We start from the raw sequence: 26,942 nt of genomic DNA on the forward strand, positions 1-26,942 counted from the left end.
CTCCCCGCAGTATCAAACACCCTCTGACTAGTGAGTACTACGGCTCCCCGCAGTATCACAATACCCTCTGACTAGTGAGTACTACGGCTCCCCGCAGTATCACAACACCCTCTGACTCCACTAGCTCGTGCTCCGCAGTCTATCATCAGTGGCTACCCATACTCGACTCGAATATCCATCACAAACTCTGGAGGCAATCAACATAACAAATTCCCACCCTTGCGAAAATCCACTCTCTCAAATAATCTCCTTGGATGCCCATACTCGAAGGGCTCCCACTAGATCCATAGATATTTGATATCCCACAAGCCGATTCAATTCAAGATTCACGAGTAACTCCGAAATAAAGATATCATACCCGGATATCTCAGAATACCCCAACAGAACAACACAAGATCCTGCCACAACCACTGATCTCCTGCCCCAAGCATCATATATACACAATAATACATTTCCTCTGAACCCCAAAATTAGATCTGCATTTTCCAAATTGCAATCTCGGTGTATCCAATTTCTCAATTGGAATACAAGAAAACGCTAACGCTACTAAATACGCTGATAATTCCCCGAACCCATTTTCCACCGCTCAAAATCCAAACAAGGATACACATACCGACCCGGGAGTTGGCTGCCTAATCATTCACTATCTACTTGCAACAACACCAAACACCTGCCGTGGAGACATTCATCCTTCTCATCAAGTACTTCCCGCATTAACTCACTCTGACCCCTTTCCTCGACCACCGACATCTCTGGTCTCATGATTTCTTACAGCATATCTCTATACTCCACTTATAACTACTCTTGACAAATCTCTGCTTTCTTACATACTGTACCTGGTTCTCCCCCACTTAGGGTTCGAACCATCACCAATTAGCACACAACCAACCCACAACTATTTTTCACCAGCGAAATCGCACCTGCCCCAGGAAAGTGCTACACAACGCCCGATAATTCCCCCTTAAGGAAATCAATCAACCTCCTATACTCTGAACCTCTGATGAACTCCTCAAGAACTTCTCATCACGACTGCCTCTAGTCATTCCAAATCTCATACCAATCTAGCACTAAGCATCTCAACTGCTCAATAACATCCCTGGCTCATAGACTGAACCGCAAAATCATCGCACTTCCTACCTCAACTCATCAACCAACGCTCCAACACCGGAATCGTCCCAAGGACAGGGACCCACTCCCAACATAGATGAAAACTCTTTGCACTGCAAAACTCGACTACCTCAGTCCCAACTGACTCTCTGCTCATGATAAGTCACTGCCTCGCGGCACACATGCTACCTGATGCTCTGGGAGAAATCATCACCGATAACGACCTGCAGGGTTTACCCCCAAACCCAAAACTAAAACATCAGGCCTCTCGTGTCTTGCACACGAACATAAATAGCACCACCCACATAGAAGGTGACCTCTCCTTTATCGACTGATTGCTCAACTCAGACCGAAATTCTCCTCTCCCTCTAACTCCTTACCAAAATACTCTGATAGGCACTCGACTTCCCTCTCGAGGGACGCCTCTCCAAACTCAATCATGGCCTACAGGCCTAAAACCCATAGCGTCCAATCTCTACCTCATCAATCATGACCGGATAACAAGATAATCACAAGCATCATTCACTACGAACCATGGTACTCATCCCATGACATCCCTTCTCAATATGCTCCAGTGTATGGTACCCGAACCATAGCATCACTCCTCAATCTGCTCCGAGGTATGGTACGCAACCATAACATCACTCCTCAATCTGCTCCGATGTATGGTACTCGAACCATAACATCACTCCTCAATCTGCTCCGATGTATGGTACTCGAACCATAACATCACTCCTCAATCTGCTCCGATGTATGGTACTCGAACCATAACATCACTCCTCAATATGCTCATTAGAATCTTCAGAATACTCCCTGTATCAAGTATGGGTCCTCTGCTTTCAGTAGTACGGGCCCATACTACCTGCCACATCTACCCATACTTTCCACACGGACTATCCCGGAGCTCCTAAGTAGCTGCTCGACCTTCTAGTTCACCAATTCCGTCGCGCGCTCGCTCCCTAGCGAAATTCTCTACCCTGCCAGTGCACTCATCTGGCTAAGGTTACTCCCTAGGCTCTTCCCAGATTCCAACACTTCTCTGCCATCAGCTGCTGAAGAGCTCCTAATGATGCCAGCCATCTACCTCCTGAATATCGTCATATTTGCTTGGTAGCTGACTCCCATCATCGAGAGTTCCACAAAGCACGAAACAAGCAGCATTCAAGCATCGAATAATATATATGACTCACTCTGGGTGATAACTCCGCTTGCTCTGCTCCTCCTCGGAAGTACCACCGAACTCTGCAACTCTTCCCCTCGCGGGCTCTAACTAATCTTTCTCCAAGTACCACAGTACTCATCTAGGTATCTCCCCTAGATTACTCCTCTACTCCAATCCCTTAAAGGACTCCAATCAAATATCCTCACTCATCACATACTCAAAAGCACATCGCATATCACAGAAATTCCTAGGCTAAGGCATCACAAATCAGGCCACTCTAGTCCTAATATATGGAATACCTAGCCTGTCTCTAGCATGCAATAATATCTCATAAAGTGCATCATAATATCTCATAACACAAGAGTAAGGGTATTTTGGGGAATCACCGTTCGGGCTCTGGCTGATTGTACACACTGCTCTTTCTCGTTTTCTCTTTGAACTCTTATTCGCTTTAGAGAATTATTTCTTTGAAAACCTTTCTCACTTCCTCAGTTTGAGTCCAGAATTACCCGAAGGCGCATCCGAATCCCTCAAACCAAGGCTCTGATACCAACTTGTAACACCGTAAAATTTCAAGACAAAATTTTCATTTAAAATAATCATTTTAATCTTAGAACACTTGTTTAAAATCTCATTCATAATTGAATTACAAAACATAGCTTCATTTTCAGTTGCATAGAAAACCAGGATCCTCCAAAATATGACTCTTTCTCTGGTGTGTACAATCAAGCCGGTGCCGTCCCGTGATACTGAAAGAAACCTGAAAACAACATAACACAAAACACTGTAAGCACGAAGCTTAGTGAGTTCCCCAAAATACCACACACATAACACATATAAGCCACTCGAGGCCATAACTCTATGGGTCCGTGCACCCAAACTCTGTGAACCCTCAGGTTCTAACTCTGTGAACCTTCCGGTTCTAACTCTAGGATCCATTCGGTTCCAACTCTGAAAACATGCACCGCATAAATCACATAGAAATAATGCAGTACAACACATAGCATACACATAACATACACACACTAACACATAGCTCTGATTACCTACTCAAGGTAAAGTATAGTGAGAAGACTCACCTGGCAAGCAGAAAACAGATATCTCCATACTTGAATCCCGAACTCGCCACCGCCTAACACGTAAGGCAAAACTCTCATGACTACAACTCTCGAGACTAGAATCAATCCTCTCAATGCACCCTCTTAAGGGTAAAAGAATATTTTACCCCTCTCTTGGCCCAAAGGCCACATCGCTGACCAAACCCTAAAAGTCAACGGTCAACCCTTGGTCAAAATCAAAGTCCTCAATCAAAGTCAACCCCTGACTGACCCTACTCGCCGAGTCAACCCTATGACTCGCCGAGTTCCTATAATCAGAACTTCACTCAATCTGCGACCTAACTCGCCGAGTCACTCCGAGACTCGCCGAGTCCAACAACTCAGAGTCCCCTCGCACACAATTCACCGAGTCATCCCTTGACTCGCCGATTCTCGACTCAACCAGGGAATATCGGGACTCTTCGACAAGACTCGCCGAGTCCAAGAACAGACTCGCCGAGTCTAAGAATATCATTAACCTACTCGCCGAGTTGTTCATACAACTCGCCGAGTTCCAGGCCATCTTCATCCAACCCGCCGAGTTGTTCTTCCAACTCGCCGAGTCCCAGCTCATCTTCAAGCAACTCGTTGAGTCCGCTCATGTGACTCGCCGAGTACCACCGGTCTGAATCCACTCAGAAGCATTCCAGGCCATGCAAATGATCCAAAACATAGGTCTAGTCTCATACAACTCATCCATCACGTAAAGTGGCAAACTTTACGTGAATCCAAAGAGATCTAGGCCTTATTCACTTATAACTAGGGTTTGGGACATGCAAGCTTCACTAAACAGTCCAACACAGGGACTTTCATGCTCTCTGATTCTTCTCCACTTCATATCTGAGGTAGCAAGCTCAGATCTAACCTCTAGACTTCCAATTTCATCCATAGACAAGTCCCACAAACCCTAAAATGAAGAAACAACATACAATCAGTCCAAGAACGAGATATTACCTCCAATGGACGCCCCAACTGCAATGAAATTCGAATCCAAGCAAAGCCCCTTGCCCCAAGCCTTCAATCTCACAAGATTCCTTCAACAAACTCCTCCAATGCTCCAAATACGCTCCAATCTTCTTCAATCACACTTTCTAGGGTTTCTGGACTTCAAGAGGGAATAAAGAGGCTGGGGGAAGGATATAATGTTCTTTAAATAGGGCTCAACCCCGAGAATTAGGGCTTTCTCCACACAGCGCCTACTCGTCGAGTCCATCTCATCGACTCGCCGAGTCGGCTGCTTAACACGCGACCAAGCCGCGACTCTACTCGTCGAGTCCATCCATGGACTCGCCGAGTCGCTCTTTCCCAAATAACACTTTTAGCCCTTCAACTCTACTCTTGCTATTCCGGGATGTTACACTTAGGGTGACCTCTTCTTTGTTCATGTGGTAGGTCATCCTAAATTGATTGTAACACGGAGGCAAAGAGTGAAGCACCATGTCGATCGCCAAGTCTTCCCCAAAGTCAACATTCAACTTGCAAAGACGGTCGACATACCTTTGCATCTTTTGCAGGTGCACGGTAAGAGATTCTCGATGACCCATTTTAATGGAAATCATGTTAGTGAAAATCTCGTAACGCTCTTGCCTCGCGTTTTGGTGGTATCTCTCCAACAAGTCTTGGTGCATTTTATACGGATACATGTCCTCATAGGACTTTTGAAATTCGGAGTTCATAGTGGCTATCATGATGCAATTAACCTTCGTCGCATCACGTTCATGAGTCTCAAGAGCAGTCATTTCAGCCGGAGTAGCGATTTCTGGGTTAATCTTCTCGAGCTTCTCATCGAGGACATACTCCTTGTCCTCATAGCGAGCAATTGTGCGAATGTATCTTACCAATTCGCTAAAGTTCGTCCCATCGAAAGTCACCTTTTGGCAAAGGCTCATCAACATGAATGAACTAGCAGCAGCGTTGTTCGCGTTCGACATCTACAAATAGAAAGGACAAAAATAGATTAGAATTTGAATCCCTAATTATCACCCAATGAGAAAAATTAGGGCTAGGATCCAACAACAGTGTTTACATATTAGAAAAGGGATACCGTAATCTAACATGCAAACAATTTGAAGGTAAGTGAATGACGATTCACTAATTCTCCACTGCAAAGACATTACTTTAAGTTCTAAATGTATTGAGAATTCCTAGGTTTGGATGAGATTCATTGAAACTTTTCAATGGCATGTTTAAATCTCGATATGCCCCTCTCGTTTGTGACTAGGATACCGAGGATCACAAAGTGGGTGTGAATTACCATGCAAATTCACATGGTGTCTTCATTGTAACAATCACCTATTCGATGTGCCGGTAAACCACACACGCTCCATCGAACTATGATAAACAATGAATCACCCTTTGCCACCTTTGCTTAGAACCAATTAGTGTGCCGGTAAACCACACACGCTCCACTAACATCTTAGCATGGGTGCAAAGTGTAATTTCATGGGATTGCATCAATTCACTTTTCCTAAAGTAACTAGGATTGGGAAATTTTTTGAAAAATATGTAGTTACTTTGTATTTCATATTATACTTTTAATGAAGAGATGAGGTTGCCCTATCCTACCCGTTTGGCTAACGACCTTCCACCGATCAAGCAAGCGGTGAGTGTGAGTGTACACCTATTAAGCGCCATTTTATAGGCCGCAACCTTATACCCACCTTATAGACCGGCTTCGTGAATGAGGCCTACTAACGGTAAGACTAGCATTTTTATTATACATACATATATATATATATATATATATATATATATATATATATATATATATATATATATATATATATATATTAATCTTGTAATATTATATTAGTATAGGCTTGAATTTTAAACTTGTAAAATTCAAGGGTTTGAAATTTAAATTGTCTAAATCAAACTTTTAATCACAAAACATAAATTCCAAAACTTGAGGGCAAGTTTTAAACTTTTCAAAACATAGGGATCAAATAACAAATAATCTAAATTAACATTTAATCACATAATTATCCATATTTGATTTATTTAATAATTTCTTGCAAAACAATTTACCAATTTAATCAAAATAATTAATCAATTATCACATAAGGAAATAAATATTTTATTAATTGATAAATATCTTCAATTAGATCAAGAATATACTCATATATATATCATAAAATCGGATTTATATTGATCTAATATGATAAAGGCAAGTATCTCAAAGATAAACAGCAAGAAATCCCGACATTTGCTCTTTCTGACGCTTGGACTCGCCGAGTACCCCAATGGACTCGCCGAGTCGAGCCTACTCGCCGAGTCCATCAGACAGAACCACAAAATTCGAATTTTGAAGACAATAAACAAGCAACCAATGCATCAATTCAATAGAAACCAATCTAGTCTCTGATACCACTGATGGGTTTTGGCCATATGAACATTCCTATGTGCACATACAAACCCTAATGCTTGGATCTAGGTTTCTCTAATTAAACATGCATTGAATCCAAGACTTCTAATGACTAATAGAGCATAATAACAATATGAAATCAGAATTAGAAGTTTACCTTGAATCACTTGCTTGATCTTCTTGTCCTTGGAGCTTTAGAGTCACAATTGTCACTCATCTAATGGCTTACAAACACCAACTAGCAAGAGGATGATTTGAGAGAGAGAAGAGGGGATCAAAATCGGCCAGGGTTTCTTTCTAAAGCACAAGTGCCGATTTCCCTCGACCCCTAGGGTCTATTTATACTAATGAGGCTCCTAGGGTTTCACCCTTAAACCCTAATTGGATAACTTAGGCCCTAAGCAATCCAATACCCTAATTGATAAGCCTTTGGACGATTTCAAGGCCTATCCATAGTCCTTAAATCCGTCCCCCTTTATCCATAAGGGATTTATAGCCCAAAGTCCAACCATCATACAATTGACAGTTTATGCCCCTTTATTCAGTTAATCTCTTTAAGTCACCAAATTAATTCCTAATTAATTTATGACTTACATTAATTAAATAATAATATTATTATTCCTTATATTATTCTCATAATATATTAATAATATTTCTTCTCTCATAATAAATCATCCTGTCAAGTTGCTATGGTGAAGGCAACCTACAAGGACCATGCATAACCGGGTCAAATACTTGCCTAATATAGTTGCAGCACTATTCCAACAGTTTCAAGTTCAAAATTCTGTTCATGGAGATTTATGAAGATGATATTGTCCATCATGGTAATTTCAATCCCATTCTCATTTCAATTCGTTATTTTATGATGGATCGGTCTGTTTTGAGCCCAAAGTTCAAGCCGAATCTTATACAAGACTGTTTATAATGAATCTTGTCCGATCCAATAAGATTTTAATTTCATTTTACTCGATTCAAACTTTCAACTTGTTACTGTTCATTCCATTGAATTTGATTTCTTTATTCAATCTGATTCTCGATCCTTAACTTGCTTCTTTCATTCGATTCTTCATTTGTTCAAATTCATTTGTGATATTCCATACTCAAGTATCTTAGATTGTTCTTCATTCAATCGTATAATCAAAGTTGTTCCTAATTAACTATCTCATATCGATAAGTTGATTTTGTTTTTTCTTTTATCGACCAGTTCTTTTCTCATCAATTAATTTAATGGAAGTTGAACGAATTTGTGATGTGAAATCATTCCACCGATTTGAAGTATAATAGAAAATTGAGTTTGATTTTAAATTACCTATAATTATCGATGATGTTTTCTGAAGAACTGTGAATAACACTATGAAGATTAAGATGAATTTAGAAATAATTGATGTATTTGATCTGAAAATTGTTTTGGAGGAGATCGATTTTGTTGTTTGTCAAGAATCGATTTTGATGATGAAAGCATATTAAGTCAAAATTGAAACAAAAGTTGTTATCTGTGAGTGCGAAAGGGGTCAAAATTGAATGTGATGGGAGAATGATTTTGGAATGAAAAACATGTATTGAGAAGAACCTGACATCGGAACGAAGAAATGTTGTGCGACTATGGTTTCAAAATTGGAATGATCTTCAGAATGAACGCTATTGGTGTGAACTCGCAAATGTTCTGCGTCTCGCAAGCAATCTTGTGCTTTGTGAGTTGTTTGAGTCTCGAAATCGGAATGTAGTCTCATAATATTAAGTGTTCAATGGATTTCGCAATTGAAACCGTTCGTAGTTGATTCAATCTCACAATTGGATTGAAACGATGGGTCTGGCGGTTAATTGATATGTCTTTGCATCTAAAAGAATTTGCTTTGTAGTTTGCCAAAGTCGCAATTGTTGTTCACTTTTTGTCCGATCAAAGAGGGAAGAAGCAACATTGTTACATGTGATATCCCCATTTTTCACGGCCAGAAAAGACTGATTTGTTTATGCTTTATTTTCAAATCAGAGTAACTTTTTTAAAGAAAGTGTTGCGGAATTTGTTCCCCAAAGAAATATGATAAAGATTTATCAAAGCATTTCCGAAGAAATGTATTTTCATTACATTACAAAACTTGGGATGTCATTGTCAATACAGATCAAAAGCATAAACCAAAACAACATAGGCCTTACAACATTTCTATTTATTATTGTTGGCCTATAATCCATAATCTCTCATCAGATCATCGCATCTATGCTCGTGTGTCACTACCTGTAATACATGAAAACTGAGTGAGTCAGGATGGGGAGCCTGGTGAGCACATAGGGTTTTCAACTCACAATAAATAAGTTTATCATTTTCAACAATTATTCAACCCGATTACCCGTTCCCGTTATCCTCACTTTACGTCCCTAAAGCATCTATTATAAGGGACATATCCTAAGGAATTTCATCGGGATGGACACTACTGCTAAAGGGATTCCTCAGCCATATAGGTCCGCAAGGCAACCATGAGAGGGATGGAATACACTGTGAACACATCGTTCACAAACACGTATAGGTTGCGAGCCTATTAGTGTTCCACTGGACTTCCTAGAAAAGTTTGTGGTCGTCATCCATACACCGCTAGATGATTGGATCATCGTCAACACGGAGGCCTCTTATCATTTTATCACACACTAACTATTTCATCTACCCATGTTTTACCCAACATATTTGTAGATATAAAATACATATACAGTTCAGATCTGAAAAAAAATGAAGTTTAAATCTTTCATCCAGCATAGATCTCAAAGTATAGAATATATCTTTACTATCTTATTAAACATATTGCCCATGTCTTGAAATTTAAGAGTTACAACTACCTGAACATCATGTACAATCATATAAGCTTACAATCAAAACTTCTTAAACGCATACCTAAATGTATCCTACGACAATACTTTTTTAATAGATATTAAAAACCCGAATATGATCTACACACCGCTTATGCCGTCACACCACATCTCTTCCGTCTCACCTCGCTCTCTTCGGTCTCCGACAACCCTCTGTTACCACCAACTTTTTGATGTCACCCATACAACCTAGAAGTGTGTCACCAGCCATCCTTTCCCCAATTAACCCTCACGTGGTCACCCAACTGGATGGTCGACACCTTGGAAATCCACCTCTACCGGAACCGGCGTCCGCCACCATAGATTTTTTACCTTCCATAATTTTGTCTATTTGTTATTTACAAAATTTTATTTAGTTTGATTAGGGTTCTTGCTTATACGTTCTTTCCCAAAAGGAACTGTTGACGCCCAGAATCATACATACCTGAAAGTAATGAAGCTCAAGCAACTAGAAAGTCTACTCAGTAATCTTCAACAGTTCGACAATCCAAGGTTGATTCATACACATTCATATACTTTGGTAGATTCATACACATTCATATACTTTGCGCATATCTGTAATCTAATTGTTCTTCATGAGCTTTTTTTTCTTGTTGAATTGGAAAAAAAGGGCTAATTTCATATTTACACATGAACAAGTGTTTGGTTTATCTATGAATTGCAGATTGAGCTGGAACAATATCCAACTGGAGCTCACATTGCGTCTGGTATGCTATACACGGTACCTCCTCCGTCTCCCCTCTCTTCCATTTACCCATTGTTCTTGTACGTTTGTGTTGAGATGGTATTCTAGGTCTAGAATTGGAATTGAAGCTCATTCTTCATATTCAAGTTCGATTTTTAGATGAATTACTTCAGTTTTGAGGGGAAAAATGATCAACTTACTACGTCTAACTCTGACTACAACTGCTTTAATTAGGATTGTTTGATAATTCAATTGATTTCATGAGTCAAAATATGTTCAATGGGCTGTTTTTGTTAGTTTTGTTATAATATGTAACAGTGGCAATGGAAGCTTGTTGATATAAAAGCCCTATAATTGTTATCATTTCTTTGATTATTCCAATTTTACTGATGTAGGCAGAGAATTCATATGAGGATGTGAGTAACAAAGTAGTAGCAGACTTTGGATGTGGGTGTGGCACATTAGGTCTTGCTGCCACTCTCCTGGATGTAGAGTGAGATTTTTTTAACTTTCTTCTTCTTGGCTTATTTTTTCAGTCGGATTTTGTTTAATCTTTCAGTTGAATGTGTTTTATGCATCTGCAATCTGACTCTAAACTGGTGTTTAATAGACATGTCATTGGCATAAAAGTTGATGATGAGTCTCTTGAAATTGCATCAATCAATTCTGATGATCTAGAGGTAATTATGACATACCCTTTTATCCTTTAGCATTCAAGATTTGTTAATAACTATTTATCTGATTTATGGTTTTTTATGGTGATTTATTTACCAGGTCAAAATGGGTTTAATTCAATGCAAAATCAAGAATTTAAATTGGCTCTTATCTTATTTAACATTTTTCTAAATTCCATTTTATTTTTTGCTAAAAAAAACTTAATAATTACTGATATTTGATAATTTCTGTTATTTTTAAAGGTCAAATTGTTGATACTGTTGTAATTAATCCTCCATTTGGAACACGGAAAAAAGGAGTTGACATGGAGTTTCTCTCTGTTGCATTGAAGGTAACAAATATATATATATATATATATATATATATATATATATATATATATATATATATATATATATATATATATATTTCCTAACAAATAGCAAAATAAAATTTAATAAATTTTATATTAATCAATTCATTTTAGTATCATAATAATGTGTATGAAATATGAATGTATCAAGTTGCTTCTCAAGCTGTATATTCATTGCACAAGACAACAACAAGAGAAGTATATCTTTGATTTCCCCTAAACGAAAAAATGTGATACGTTTATTCTATATTTGATTGATTTTCCCTAAATGTATATCAGGTCATCCATTTTGGTTTTTGAAAAGTAGCTCTTACTGATTGTTAAATTGGAATAAATTGTTCTACACACTCTTCCCCATGGTTATTTGCTTATTCGATCTGTCGGGTGAGAAGGGAAGGACGATAAGAGAGTTGACAACATGTTTGTGATCATCGTTCTCTCTTCGACTTCTAATCCATTAATATTATGCTTTACTTATAGCATATACTTGTAATAAAGATTAAGTTTGACAGTTGTGTGTCATCTGATACTTCATTGGTCTGTTGTTAGGGACTGCTACGATTTTTTGAGGGCTGTTATGGAAAATGGAATAAAAGGATTAGGTTTTCTCAAGTACCTTTTCTTTTCTTCATTGTTCTTGACATGAATAAGGGTATTTTGTCTTAACCTATTTCTGTACATAAACAATTGTGATTTATCTGAGTAACTGAGTATGTATAAATTTTTTTGTTCTTCAATGTTATTGAAGATGGTAGAGTATGATTTTGGTCAGATCTGTCTTGAGCAACCTTACCCTTGAGAGGTAAGAAAATTGTTTTTATCTGTATTTTTGATCATCTGATATTGCACATATAATGAGTGTTGTAACCGGTTTAGATATACGGTATATTCTAAAAAACGAGCCTTAAATCTATATGTATTCAAGCTTCTGGTTTTATTTTGTAAATTGTTGTTCCATCTCTCTTTCATCCTCAGATGTTGTGTGGTATGTATATTTTGTGCACAAGTGGTTGCTTATTTCTTCCTGATTTGCAAGTTATTACTAGATCACAATCGGCCTTGACCATCCATGGCCACCCCTGGTACACTATCTAATAAAAAAGGTAATACAAAAGCATTGCTTTCCCTGTCTTTAGTATTATTTTTCTAATTATTTATCTGTATCTTTTGTTTATCAAGAGGTCAAAATCATAAATTATGTACTCACCCTCAAACGCCATTAGAGGATCTGGAAATCATAATTTAATCTAATATTTCTACATAGTTTGTGTTATAGTAAGTTTGTAGACTAGCCTTGGTTTAATTTTGTGTTTTGTAGCTTCGACATCCACCACCCAAATGTGGAAAATGACTTGTTGGTCCTTTTGTCTTTTATGTGTGTTTCAATGAAAGATCCAGGAGGCATGGTTGTGTATTGCTTCAGTTTCATCTCAATTTAAAACAATTTAAAGAAGTGATATTAGTTCTTATTTTATTTTCTTAAAAGCTATATGGTGTTTTTTATTTCCAGGTTGATGTCATGACAACCAACAATGGAACAATTGTGTCTCCTAATCTTTTTCTTATCTCATAGACACCACCACCATCACTTGCTGATAATGCTAAAACATTATAATCCAATGAATTTTGGTCACAATCAATGGACCTGGATATAGAACAAAGAAAAGGGGTTTAAAATATGGTCTTACTGGGTGGGTAAAAAATCAAAAATCAAAACCGAATAATGCCCGCTTTGTTTGGGTCATCATATTCCGGCTGGTTTAACTGATTATCTGAAAACCTTATTTTGATCAAAAAAAAATTTCAAATTTGATAGTGTTTGGCCAATTCAGTTGTAAGCATCATATTGTTGGATTAGAAGTCGAAGACTGAAAAATGATCACAAACTTGCTGTCAACTCTCTTATCCTCCTTCCCTTCTCACCTGACAGATCCAATAAGCAAATAACCATGATGAAGAATGTGTAGAAAGGAAGACACACAAATTTGAATATATAACACCCATTTCTCCACAATAATCTCATATATCATCCTTTTGTTGATTGAACTATTTGATTCAATTGTTTTTTTTATCTCTACTCTATAAATTGGCCAATATTCTGATTTTTTTTCCTCGGTACCACTACATTTGGAGAAGTTCGCCAATATTCGTGATTGTGGCTAAACTTGAAGTTCGTTCTCTTAGTGGGGCATGATATGTTTATGAATTCTTTTTCGGTGTTGTTACTATGCTATTTGTGTTGAAGATATCTAATGCTCGCCAATATTCTGTTGATGCTTCCTACACCAGTAGTAGTACGGTGTCAAAGTTGTTGCTATTGGTTGACCGATACAAAAAAGCCTTTTGTATATTTGGTTCTTATCTGAGGGTTGCTTTCTGGGTTTAATCATCTAAAAAGGAAGACATCACAAATTGAATATATAATATATTCTTGCAGTTAATTAGGTTATCATAAATATTCAAGCCAAAAATCAATAAAATTATAAGATATTGGACACTATCAATCAATATTATAATAAGATACAACTATTCAATCAAAGTGATAAGTTTTGAAGCTTAAGTTTAGGATATAAGGCGTTACTCAATTAATAATTTCTTTCATAAGATAATTGACACTAAAATTATCATATCAATTACATAACATTTTTGGTCTAATTAAAAAAATTTCTAAAAAAAGACTGTTTGGTCTGATTAAAAATTTTCTAAATTTGTATAAAGATATATATACAGTTAATGCATTTTAATTTTAATTTGGTTCTTATTAAGCCATTCTACTTTGAAAAATATGTACAGTTATAACATTGTACTTTCAATTTTTTTTCTAATTAAAGCATTATACATAGAAATAAACCCAAATATATAATTGGATATTGCTCTAATTGGATAAATACCCAAAAGTACAATGCTATAATATAAAGAAATGAAAGCCTATTATTGTATTAAACAAAATAACGTAAGTACTATTCACACCCGTCGCTTGGCGTGGGTAAACAGCTAGTGTGTGTATATATATATATATATATATATATATATATATATATATATATATATATATATATATACACACACACACAAACAGAGTTTAGATCTGAATATAAAAGTTTAGATTTGAAAAGAAAAAGTTTAGATTTGAAGGCAAAAGCTCAGATCTGAAAGAAAAAGTTCAGATCTGAAAGAAAGAAGTTCAGATCTTACAGAAAAAGTTCAGATCTTAAAGAAAAAGTTCAGATCTAAAAGAAAGAAGTTTAGATCTTTCATCCAGCACGAATCTCAAGTAAACATATAATATGCACACATAGAACGTAATTTATATAAATTAATTCATATCTATGTGTAAGATGAAAGTAACTATGCACTCACTTGATAAGGTGTTGATTCCAACTTGGATAACGCTTTGCTTCGACGAAACCAATAGGTTTGCTTGAAAATCGAGCTCTACTGGGGCAGAGTTTTAAGCTGAAAAACTCTTTTTCTTGGAGCCTTCGGGCGCTCTGGGACTCGCCTCTAGAACTTAGGAAGTACTAGGGAAGGGGATGGATATTTTAGGAGTGTTGAGAGAGAAAGAAGGGTGAAGGTGTGGGTTTTTTGGGTAGGGGATGGATATTTTGGGAGTGTTGAGAGAGAAAGAAGGGTGAAAGTGTGGGTTTTTGGGATGATCTCCACCTCTATTTATAGGTTGTCTGGAGCTGATTCACATCGTGAAACTTAAACTCACGTCATGGACTTGCGTGGGCACCAAGGCTTCGCGTGGCGCCGGACGTAGGTAAAACAACCAATTAAAAAAAAACATAAATTTCGCATACGAGCTACGTTTTTGACGTTCTTTATATCAACGCGTAGGTATTGACAAGATCTACAACTTTTCTTCTGACTTCATCGGCTAATTCTTGACCGATTTTTAATTTAACAGTATGAGAAGATTACATTGTTAAACGACCGTGTAAAATTCATATCTTCGACAAACATACTCCGTTTTCGACTGTCTTTTATCGTTGAGTTCCTATTAATGAGATCTTCAATTCTCATTTATGTTGTGTCGGCTAAAAATCGATCGATCTAAAATTCGAATTCCGGGCAGTGCACTGCCATGCTAAATCTTAAAAAATTCATAACTTCCTCACACGAAGTCAGATTTGGACGTTCTTTTTATGCACGCTCTCGGTTTAACGTATACTGAGAATTTCGTTTAGATCTCTAAGGCTAAAAAGCAATTTGTCAAAAATGCACTTTTTACGTTACGTGGTGCCGTGCCGGTTTAGCCGTAAAACTTCAACAGGTCTTGACTTCTTCGTTTTAACTCGGATTTCGGCGTTCTTTATATCTCTGGAATCCTTGTCACGACTACTACAACATTCTTCATAGCTATAGGGTTTATCTAACATTTTATTTTTGACGCTTATTTTCATTCTTAATTTATTATATCATTATAAACAAGTATAAAACACATAAATTCACATAATACTCAAATAATTCCTTTTTATTACTTCAAAATGAGTTACATTTGTTGAACCTAACTATTACATCATCGCATCAATGCTTAGCCTCGAAACACGGGCGTTACATTACAAATCTAATCCCCTGACTTTTAGCAAAATGATAGCTTCAGTCCTAATTCCGAAATGATTACGAATTCAAGGGATGATGAGCAAAATTGAATTTTTTTTTTCATGAATTTCTTTCTCGTGAACAGTAAATATTGGATTCCAACAAGTCATGGCGGTTCGGAAGGTCGTGTTTCGCAAAATGTCACATTTTTGTCTACTATTTCGGACTTCAAGCTTCAAAGTTTATTCCATTTTGCCGAGGGGGAGTATAGTATTCATTTATCCGATTCAAGATCATTCTCCTGACCATTTGAAGGTTTTATAATCATTTTTTTTATTATAAAAGGGGGAGAATTTGATATGGTCATTCGAAATTGGATTGTGATTTATCAAATTGGTTGATTTTTGATGAAACTTGTGGTAGAGATATGAAAGTGGATATATCATATTTAGGCATTGATGAACATTAGGACGGGGATCCCATACGTTCTACGAGTGACCATGGCGTTTTGATTGACTCTAACTTTTAGGGATTTCTCGATTAAGTGAAGTTAAGAATCTTGAGTTTGGTTTGTTACATGATATTTTTTTTGATGATTTATATCATTAGCTTATTTGAAGATCATTGTGACTTGTAGGGGGGGTTCTTCAAAGATATGAAGTGATTTGGTTTCTCAATTCCGAAATGGGTTTTTATGGCGGGTTTGTTTTTCTTGACAATATTTGGGATTAATTTAGAATATGAAGTTTGAAAATATTACTTCTAGAAGATCGTTCGAGATTGAAGTTGATATTTTTACTTTGGTCCTTGGTTTCTCATTCCTATATCCTAGATCCCGTTTTCAAAGACTATTTAAGAATCAAGATTCTTAGATCGCATTGATGCCTTGTCACTTGTTCTTTTCTTATTTGCTAGAGGCTTGTTTTGGAAGATGAAGTCTGGCCATCCATTCCATACTTTGAGAGGGGGGGATGTAAGGTTCAAAGTCTTCCATGTATGATGACAAGGGGCCTCCTTTTATGTAATGTGGGTTAATTAGCTATACTTGTTTGTACACCTATAAATAGTCATATTGTATTCATTTAGTGGGTGTGGCAAGATGTAGTCCTTGAATGAGTGGAGATTTATTAGCTTATATTAGTTAGATTGCAATCTTTCTTTTTGTGTAATTTCCTAATCATAGTTGAATACAATATCTTGTTAACCATATACTTCTTCAAGAGTGTGTTAGTTCTTACATTCCGCATCATCAAATCATTATTATTTCTCAACACTTAGGTGTCATAACTGTTGTCGAATATGAATGATTCTTTTGATTCACAGGGCGACGATATCGATTCACAAGGTGTCCATTTCGTTCTCGCCTAATTTGGATTCTTATAGGTTTTATAGGTTATAAATATTTGCATGAGGCGAAAATTAACTTAACTCTTAAGTTCACATGCAACCTCATTGGATCTATGTTTTTTCTATTAATAGCAATAAACTATGAACATCAAGAACCATAAATGAACTCTATAATAATCGAAATAAACATAGAGTTGGGCTTTACATACCTTTTCATTATTATACTAAGTAACCAAACAAAATTCCATCTTGAAAACCTTGGAAAGCAAACACTAAAAGTTTAGTGCCTCTAATGGTTTGTACCCAAAACCCTAGAAACCCTAGAATGATGACGAGAGAGAGGAGAGAGGTAGAAATTTCATTCCTATGTATCTTAGGAATGTCATGAACGAAAATAATGAGCTAAGGGGTCCTATTTATAGTTTAAGTAGATTTAATCATAATTCAAATCATTTCCTTTTATGCAACCAAGAGGTTTCCAGAAACCCTAGAAGAGCCTCCAAAATTGTCCATGCCATGGAGGGTTCTACAATTTCTTCTTTTGTTCAACTATTTAACAATTACAATTCATCCCTCGTACCTTTAATTAATTCCAATTAATCCCAAATTAATTCTAGATTAATTCTGATTAATAATTAATTAACTAACTGATTTCTTATTAATTTGTTAACCATATAAATTAACAAATCAATTATTTAACTATTGATCGCATGTTAATTTATTAATCACATAAAAAATTAATATATCAATTATCTATTCCCAATTAATATATTAATCACACAATATATTAACAAATCATCTTTCTTTGTTTCTTTGTTTCTTTCTCTCTCTCTCTCTCTCTCTCTCTCTCTCCTAATATCATTTCTAGCTATTTTTGGTTATGAGGGCAACCCAAAAGGACTTTGCTTATATTTGCAAGTTTATACCAATTTAGTTATGATCTTAGATACCTTAATCCAATAGATTCGTGAAAGGTGCCCAAATTGACTAATTTTTCCTTAACGTTTGACTTCTCAAACACGTTCCAGATTCCAGACTAGTGATTACTTTCTTGGGCTAAAGTTGGGTTAATTTGGTAATTTCCCCCTAAGAAACATATACATATATTAAATTTTTATATATGTATATACTATATAGTCCATAAATTTAGGCCCCTTAGAGACATGAGCTCTGGGCAGTCACCCAGGTTGCCCACAGTCTGGAACGGTTCAGAAGGTTAGGTCGATATGTTGGTGGATTTTTAGTCGGTTTAGGGTAAGGTTGAAGATTTTTTTCGCGAAGAGCTTGAAATTTGTTGTGAGGAGGTTTTTGATTGGGATTCCATGGTCGCCTATTGTAACGCCCAATTTTTCGTATGTTAATTATGAAGTTTATTGTCATTCTTGAGTTGGCCACGGTGTGGTGAATGGATCACCACGACATGGCAACATGCAGGAAAGCCGCGTATCTTTAGTGCCTCCCACGACATGGCCATAGCCCATAGGGCACACAACGTGGTGACGGCTGTTTGAGCAAAATCCGAATTTCCGGACTAAGAGCCCTATTTAAAGGAAGTAGCAGTTAGGGTTTCACCCCTCATCAGCCTCCAACACTGAAAAACCCTAGCCCTAGCATCTTTTTCTTTTTGTGAGCTTATGTTTAGTGCTTTGGTGATCTTTATAGGAAGAAGAAGGTAGAGTGGTGTGTTGATACATGAAAAGTGAACCTTTAGCAATCCCAAGAAATCAAGTTCCTAAGTCATCTTGTATCCGAGATATGATGAAGTTCTGAAGCCATATCAATTCCGAGATCAAGATGTTTAGAAGTCAGAAGTCTGTACATGCATTTAACGCATTTTGTCTTTTCTTTGATGTAACAGTTCATAGGACTAAAATGTGTGTATCTTTTATATGTCATTTTGTCAAACACTGATCATTATCCAATCCTTAGAATGTTTTAATGGTTTGTACTATGTTCCTTCTTCACTATTCAAGGAGTGAATCTTTCAAGAGTTCATATCGTAGTATCAATCCAAGAATAGCAATTATTCTCTTCACGTCACTTTCAACTTTCCTTCTAGTAAAAGTTCTTTCATAGCATTCTTCTTTCTCTTAAATTATCTCTGCATTGATTACACTCAATTTTACTTTATTTATTACTTGAACACTTTGTTGATTATTTATCTTCAAGTCTTAACTGGTTTACTAGATTCAACTGGAACTTCATATTAAGAGCAGACGTTGATCTTAAAGATTAACTCAAGGTTTTAGTTTTCAAACCTTGTCCTTGCGCATTGATTCTTTTTCTCACAATTTGTATCAAAGCACGAGTGTTTGTCCTTTGAATCCATAAGAATAGATTATAGTTGTCACACCCCAAAAAACGGAATGGCGGAAACGTTCGGGGGCGGACGACGTCATGCTCAGGATCATAACCATAGTGAAGAAAGTACACACAACCATCATAAATATAATTTGAAAGGTTACATCATTTGCAAAAGAATACATGTTTCCAAATAAATTACATATGATGTCAAAATAGTTCAAAAGAAATATGCACCTTAGCGTCTTGCCTTCAAAAATCTTTTGGTTACCTGTATTACTGAATACCTGAGAATACAAGTTGTTTTTGAAAGAGTATCAGCAAGCTGGTGAGTTCATAAGCAATTTATGAATGAAAAATGGATGTTGTTCCTTAAAGTTTGTTATAAGTTTGTTTCCAGAAAATCCAATATTTTCTAAAAGGTTTGTTGTAGTGTTAACTGAACCAAGACTTAGTATCTATAAGTCAATCGTCATACTTATGTGTGGTTTTATATTTAATAAAACTCCTTTTTGTGAAATCCTTAAATTCCCATGGACTATGTGTTTTGTTAATTTCCATGTGAGTTGTTATAACCATGCTAAGACTCGAAGACCTCATACTCGACGTTCTTCAAGCGTCGGAATGTTATGACACTTGTCACCCCAGACCTGCGGTCTAGCTGTTGCAAGCAGCTTAGGTGCGGGTTTGTCAGACCCACTATAGATCTATACACAACTATCACGCGCTCTCTCTCTCTCTCTCTCTCTCTCTCTCTCTCTATAAGAGATTCTGATTATAACTACAAGACTTTTCTATGGTACTTAAGAGTACCCTTAAAGTGAATGTCTCACAAATTTATTCATTAACGAGTTCACGTAGTTTGTAATGAAATACCCGCTTTGTAAATCGATTGTATTACCGTTTCTTTGTTAAATGGGGTGTCCAAACTATATCTATTATAGTTTATCAAGATTATTTTATGTTTTAAATGAAACCTTGTTATGCATGGCTTTTTATTTCAATAAAATGACATTGATAATACTAAGTATAAAATCTTACACACCTTGCTCAGCATGTTACAAGGTGTGAATAGCTCTTAAACTCGTTTTGACAATTTTACCCTTAACTGTCACTGTTTTAGAATATTTATAGAAAAATCATCGTAAGTCGAAAACTAAATCCGTAAACTCAGAGAGTTTGGAAGAAAATTCTATTGTGTTCATAAATTTTCCTATAATTTTTGGTGGTCTCGAACCAATGTGACAATGTTTATCTTCACGACCTGGTCCGATTTCGTTGCTGCAGTGATGGGCGGTTTTGTAAAAATCACCATAAATTGTAGAAAAATCTTATGGAGATGTGAAAGTAGTCATTTTAAAGGTATAAACTTGAAATATTTTCATATTAAACATTTTTGAAAAATATTAAGTTTAAGTTGGGTAAAACAGTTCGTAAACAGGTCACAACTTTTCTGTTGTAAGCTGTCAAGTTAAGTTTTAAATATGTTTTGGTGTTTTAACTTGTATTCCCCCCCCCCCCCCCCTCTCTGAAAACTAAAGAAAACTGGAAAATGTAGGGGTATTAACTCACCTTGAGTGATTTCTTGAAGAACGGAAGGTCGAAGACGAGGAGTATCAAGTCAAGAACACTTGATGAACACGTGAAGGCTTGGATGATCCTAAGAACGATTTTTGGTGTTAAAATGTATGTAGATGATCCAAGAGTGTTATGAAAACATGGAATAACACTTGAGTCTAGATGAAATACTTACCAAAAAGTGAATTAATAGCTCAAGAACACCTTCACAAAGTGGTGAGAAGTAGAGAGAAAAAGAGGCATTCTTGAGGGGCTAAAAAGTGTGTAAGTTTGGAACGATCAAGGTAAACCAAGAAATCCTCCAGGGATTTCTTTATATAGAGAAGGTTGTTGGAGCAATTTTCAAGTTGAAATGATATTTACCTTGGTTTGTGTGATGTGGATAAGATTGGGCTAATGAGAGGATGACACATGGAGGCAAGTGGGCACACTTGACCCACTTGTGGGGTAGAACACTCCTCTTAATATAAAATAATGATTTTTAATTAATAAATCCTTGAAAAATGAATAAAATATGAGTTTTGGGGGTTTAAAATGGTAAAAATATGAATTTGGTGGAAAATCCATGTCAAAACGGGCTTAGGAAGCGAAAGTAGTCGAAAATCGGGCATTAAGGAGCGAACCTGCGAGGTTCAACTCTTAGGAGGTGAGAACCGGGAGTGGGAGTAGGAGGAACCGAAGGGGAGGCTTGGTTCCAAAGGTCAAAAGGAACCGAAGGTGACAGGGAACCGAAATGGACCGAGGGCTCGGTCTATTTTGGGTGTATGGAGGTTTCGGTCTGAGATGGGATGACATCGGTCCAGAAGGCTTAGTTAGGTACTATGGCAGCTTTGGTCCTCTTAAGCAAGGTTTGGCTCTAATAGGGTTCAGTTCTTAAGAGGGTTTCGGCCCTAATTAGTTGTTTGTCAATACAACTTCCCGTTTTGAGTGATTTTTGGCCAAGTTAAGGGTCGGGATGACCCGGTTGACTATAAAAAGTTGAGAGAGATTTGGGAGAGATTTAATTTTAGCCATCTATTGTATAATCTCGTAATGCAAAGTTTGTGAACCCCGTTATGCTTCGTTTATGATTGTTTTAAGTCCCCAAGAGGGCCCATAGTCGTGTTTTGATGTGTTTAACTCCCTTTTTAGGGTTTTACATTGCTAAACACATAAATTCTCCGAGACACTTGGAATCTTGACATACAAATTCACATTTTTATACATAGAATAACTTTTATCATTGAAGTACAAGTTAAGTTTGACCGGTTTGACTTGTTGACTTTGACTTTGACTTGTTGACTTGTTGACTATGACTTTGACTTTGACTTGATTTTGACGGTTGTCACAATAGTTGATCTGAGATTACCTTGGTATCTCAATCATTTCTGTGTTCAGGATAAAAGTTCTTCTATATACCACTTCTGTTCTAATATCTTAACTTCAATGGTTGCTCCTAATTCAACTCAACAAATGTATTCAATGCAAATAGAAAATAGCGTGGGTTGCCCTTCTCGTGCCCCATTGCTAGTCGTTGAAGAGTATGATCACTGGAAAGTTAGAATGGAAAGATTTTTACTTGGTAAGGAAAAATGTGAAGATAAATAGAGATTTGTGAAAGAAGGTCCACATGTTCCAGTCAGACAAATAATGAGAGATGCCGCTGCAACTCTCATGGGCCAACAAGAACAACGCCTAGCACCTCTCACTGCTACAGATATCGAGAAACTGCATGCAAATTGTGACATCCCCATTTTCACGGCCAGAAAAGACCGATTTGTTTATGCTAATTTAAAAATCAAAGTATCATTTTTGAAAAATTATATTGTGGAATTTGTTCCCAGAAAACATGATAAAGATGTTATCAAAGCATTTCCGAAGAAATATATTTTTATTTAAAACATTGGGATGTCATTGTCAATACCGAAACATAAGCATAATGAAATATTACAAACCTTGCAGTAATTAAACTAGAGGCTTAATACTCCTTGAATCTCTCAGCAGAATGTATTTTTCATATAGCCACCTGTGATGTAATAAACTAAGTAGGTCAAGTTGGGAAACCTGGTGAGTACATAGGGTTTTCAACCCACAATAATATAATTATTATGTTTAATCAACAAAAAATTAACCTAATTTCTCATCCCCATTATCTTATGTATTCTTAAGGATCTACCCTAAGAATAATATATTCATCATTTATTTATTCCTACGGATTGTCCTAAGGAAAAGGCACGAAGTCCATCGCTGCCAAGGTTTATCCAACAGACACTAAGTCCATAGATGTCGACTTTATCTATTAGGCACAACTGACAATGTTTGTTTGTAAGGGACTAAGTCCATAGCTGCTTAAGTTCATTCATAAGGCACTAAGTCCATAGCTGCCAGGGTTTTTAGAGTACATCTGGTGAACACGTAGTTCAAAAACACATACAGGTTGTGAGCCTGCTAGCGTTCCAATGCACTGTCTAGTATAGATTGTGGTTGTCATATGTACTCTGCTAGATGACGCCGTCTTTAAAGTCAAGGCCTTTCATCATCTATTTCATCTTTCATCTCTCATCATTTATATCATCTTTCTGTTGGAATAGTGTCTAAGGCTACAACTATATTAGGCAAGTATTTGACACGGTTGAGCACGGTCCTTTTGGGTTGCCTTCACCATAGCAACTTGACAGGATGATTTATAATGAGAGAAGCAATATTATTAATATATTATAAGAATAATATAAGGAATAATAATAATGTTATTTGATTAATATAAGTCATAAATTAATTTGGAATTAATTTGGTGACTTAAAGAGATTAATTAAATAAAGGGGTATAAACTGTCAATTGTTTGATAGTTGCACTTTGGGCTACAAATCCTTTAGGGATAAGGGGGGACGAATTCTAGGGCTTTGGATAGGCTTAGATTTCGTCCAAAGCTTATCATGGAAAGGATTTGGATTGCTTAGGGCTTAACTTATCCAATTAGGGTTTAAGGGTGAAACCCTAGGAGCCTTACTAGTATAAATAGACCCTATCGGTTGAGGGAATTTGATACACTTGTCTCTAAGGAAACCCTGGCCGAATTCTTCCTCCCCTCTCCTCTCTCCTAAATCATCTTCTTGCTAGTTGGTGTTTGTAAGCCATTAGAGGAGTGACAGTTGTGACTGTAAAGCCTCAAGGACAACAAGATCAAGCAAGTGATTCAAGGTAAACTTCTAATCTTTGATTTCATATTGTTATTATTGTATATTAGTCATTAGAAGTCTTGGATTCAATGTATGATCAATTACAGAAACCTAGATCCAAGTATTAGGGTTGCATGTGCACATAGGGATTTTCATATGGCTAAAACCCATCAGTGGTATCAGAGCCTAGATTGGTTTCTATTGAATTCATACTTTGATTGCTTGATTATTGCTGAAAAAATCGTTTTTTTTTCTCTGGCTGATGAACTCGGCGAGTCCCATGGTGGTACTCGGCGAGTCCATCTGGGTACTCGGCGAGTTCGAGCGTCAGAAGGCGGAAACTTCGGGATTTCTTGTTGTTTATCTTTGAGATACTTGCCTTAATCATATTAGATCAATATAAATCCGATTTTATGATATATATGAATATATTCTTGACCTAATTGAAGATATTTATCAATTAATTAAATATTTGTTTCCTTATGTGATAATTGATTAATTATTTTAATTAAATTGGTAAATTGTTTTGCAAGAAATCATTAAATAAATCAAATATGGATAATTATGGAATTAATTGTTAATTAAGATTATTTGTTATTTGATCCTCTATGTTTTAAAAGTTTAAAACTTGCCCTCAAGTTTTGAAATTTATGTTTTGTGATTAAAAGTTTAATTTAGACAATTTAAATTTCAAACCCTAGAATTCTACAAGTTTAAAATCCAACCCCATACTAATATAATATTACACGATTAATATATATATATATATATATATATATATATATATATATATATATATATATATATATATATATAATTAAAATGCTAGTCTTACCGTTAGTAGGCCTCATTCACGAAGCTATTCTATAAGGTGGGTATAAGGTTGTTGCCTATAAAATGGCGCTTAATGGGTGTACACTCACACCTACCGCTTGCTTGATCGGTGGAGGGTCGTTAGCCGAACGGGTAGGATAGGGCAACCTCATCTCTTCATTAAAAGTACAATATAAAATACAAAGTAACTACATGTTTTTCAAAAATTTCCCAATCTTAGTTACTTTAGGAAAAGTGAATTGATGCAATCCCATGAAATTACACTTTGCACCCTTGCTAAGATGTTAGTGGAGCGTGTGTGGTTTACCGGCACACTAATTGGTTCTAAGCAAAGGTGGCAAAGGGTGATTCATTGTTTATCATAGTTCGATGGAGCATGTGTGGTTTACCGACACATCGAATAGGTAATCGTTACAATGAAGGCACCATGTAAATTTGCATGGTAATTCACACCCACTTTGGGATCCTCGGTATCCCAGTCACAAACGAGAGGGGCATATCGAGATTTAAACATGCCATTTAAAATTTTCAATGAATCTCATCCAAACCAGGAATTCTCAATACATTTAGAACTTATAGTTATGTTTTGTGGTGGAGAATTAGTGAATCGTCATTCACTTACCTTCAAATTGTTTGCATGTTAGATTACGGCATCCCTTTTCTAATATGTAAATATTGTTGTTGGATCCTAGCCCTAATTTTCTTATTGGGTGATAATTAGGGATTCATATTCTAATCTATCTTTGTCCTTTCTATTTGTAGATGTCGAACGCAAACAACGCTGCTGCTAGTTCATTCACATTGATGAGCCTTTGTCAAAAGGTGACTTTCGATGGAACGAACTTTAGCGAATGGATCAGATACATTCGCACGATTGCTCGCTATGAGGACAAGGAGTATGTCCTTGATGAGAAGCTCGAGAAGATCAACCCTGAAATCGCTACTCCGGCTGAAATGACCGCTTTTGAAACTCACGAGCGTGATGCAACGAAGGTACATTGCATCATGATTGCCACCATGAATGTCGAATTCCAAAAGTCCTATGAGGACATGTATCCGTACGAAATGCACCAAGACTTGTTTGAGAGATACCACCAGAACGCGTGGCAAGAGCGTTACGAGATTTTCACAAACATGCTTTCCGCTAAAATGGGTCATGGAGAATCTCTTACCGTGCACCTGCAAAAGATGCAAAGGTATGTCGATCGTCTTCGCAAGTTGAATGTTGACTTTGGGGAAGACATGGCGATCGAAATGGTGCTTCACTCTTTGCCTCCGTGTTACAATCAATTTAGGATGACCTACCACATGAACAAGGAAGAGGTCACCCTAAGCAAGCTCCAAGGTCTCCTTAGGGTTGCTAAAAGCAACCTAAAGGACAAGTCTGTTGCACCCACTCCCAATCCACCCGCTGCTCCTGTTTTGGCCATTGGGCAAGGAAGAGGTAAGAAGAGGAAGGCTCTGTCTAAGAGCCACCGCAAGGGAAAGTCCCGAGATGGTTCCTCTTCTAGTGGGACCAAAGTTGATCCTGCTAAACCATGTCCTAACCCTAAGGAGGCAGAGTGCCATCATTGCCATAAAATAGGGCTTTGGAAGAGAAGCTGCCTAGACTACCTGCAAGCCATAAGGGAAGGAAAGATCAAGCCATCTTTCGCAGGTATTTATACAATTAAATCTAATGATTCATCTCATGCTAATTCTTGGGTCCTTGACACCGGTTGTGGTTACCATATTTGTTCCGATTTGCAGGGACTAAGAAGAAATAGGGATGTGGAGCTTGGAAGAATAAATCTAATCATGGGGAACAGAAGATCGTCGCTTGTGACCAAGATTGGAGTATATTCTTTAGTGCTTAGGAATGGTTTATCTTTAGATTTGAACAAT

The 26,942-nt window shown here is 36.7% G+C and overlaps 1 protein-coding gene across 1 annotated transcript; it reads left to right on the forward strand.

Moving 5' to 3' along the window:
• Nucleotides 1–9,851: 9,851 nt before the first annotated feature.
• LOC111893314 (uncharacterized) lies at nucleotides 9,852–11,585 on the forward strand. Its single transcript, XM_023889378.3, has 7 exons — nucleotides 9,852–10,077; nucleotides 10,249–10,307; nucleotides 10,667–10,764; nucleotides 10,882–10,951; nucleotides 11,046–11,086; nucleotides 11,181–11,275; nucleotides 11,447–11,585. The coding sequence occupies exons 1-7, from the start codon at nucleotides 10,020–10,022 to the stop codon at nucleotides 11,506–11,508; spliced, it is 483 nt and encodes a 160-aa protein (XP_023745146.2). The 5' UTR covers nucleotides 9,852–10,019; the 3' UTR covers nucleotides 11,509–11,585.
• The last annotated feature ends 15,357 nt before the right edge of the window (nucleotides 11,586–26,942 follow it).

Source organism: Lactuca sativa, chromosome 8 (genome assembly GCF_002870075.4).
Source record: "Lactuca sativa cultivar Salinas chromosome 8, Lsat_Salinas_v11, whole genome shotgun sequence".
Classification (NCBI taxonomy): domain Eukaryota; kingdom Viridiplantae; phylum Streptophyta; class Magnoliopsida; order Asterales; family Asteraceae; genus Lactuca; species Lactuca sativa.

Bases quoted from the DNA above. Each gene is read 5' to 3' on its own strand.
- LOC111893314 (XM_023889378.3), top strand. From the start codon at position 10,020: ATGAAGCTCAAGCAACTAGAAAGTCTACTCAGTAATCTTCAACAGTTC. The intron at 10,765-10,881 runs GTGAGATTTTTT...GGTGTTTAATAG, and splicing joins GCCACTCTCCTGGATGTAGA to ACATGTCATTGGCATAAAAG. The intron at 10,952-11,045 runs GTAATTATGACA...TTTATTTACCAG, and splicing joins TCAATTCTGATGATCTAGAG to GTCAAAATGGGTTTAATTCA.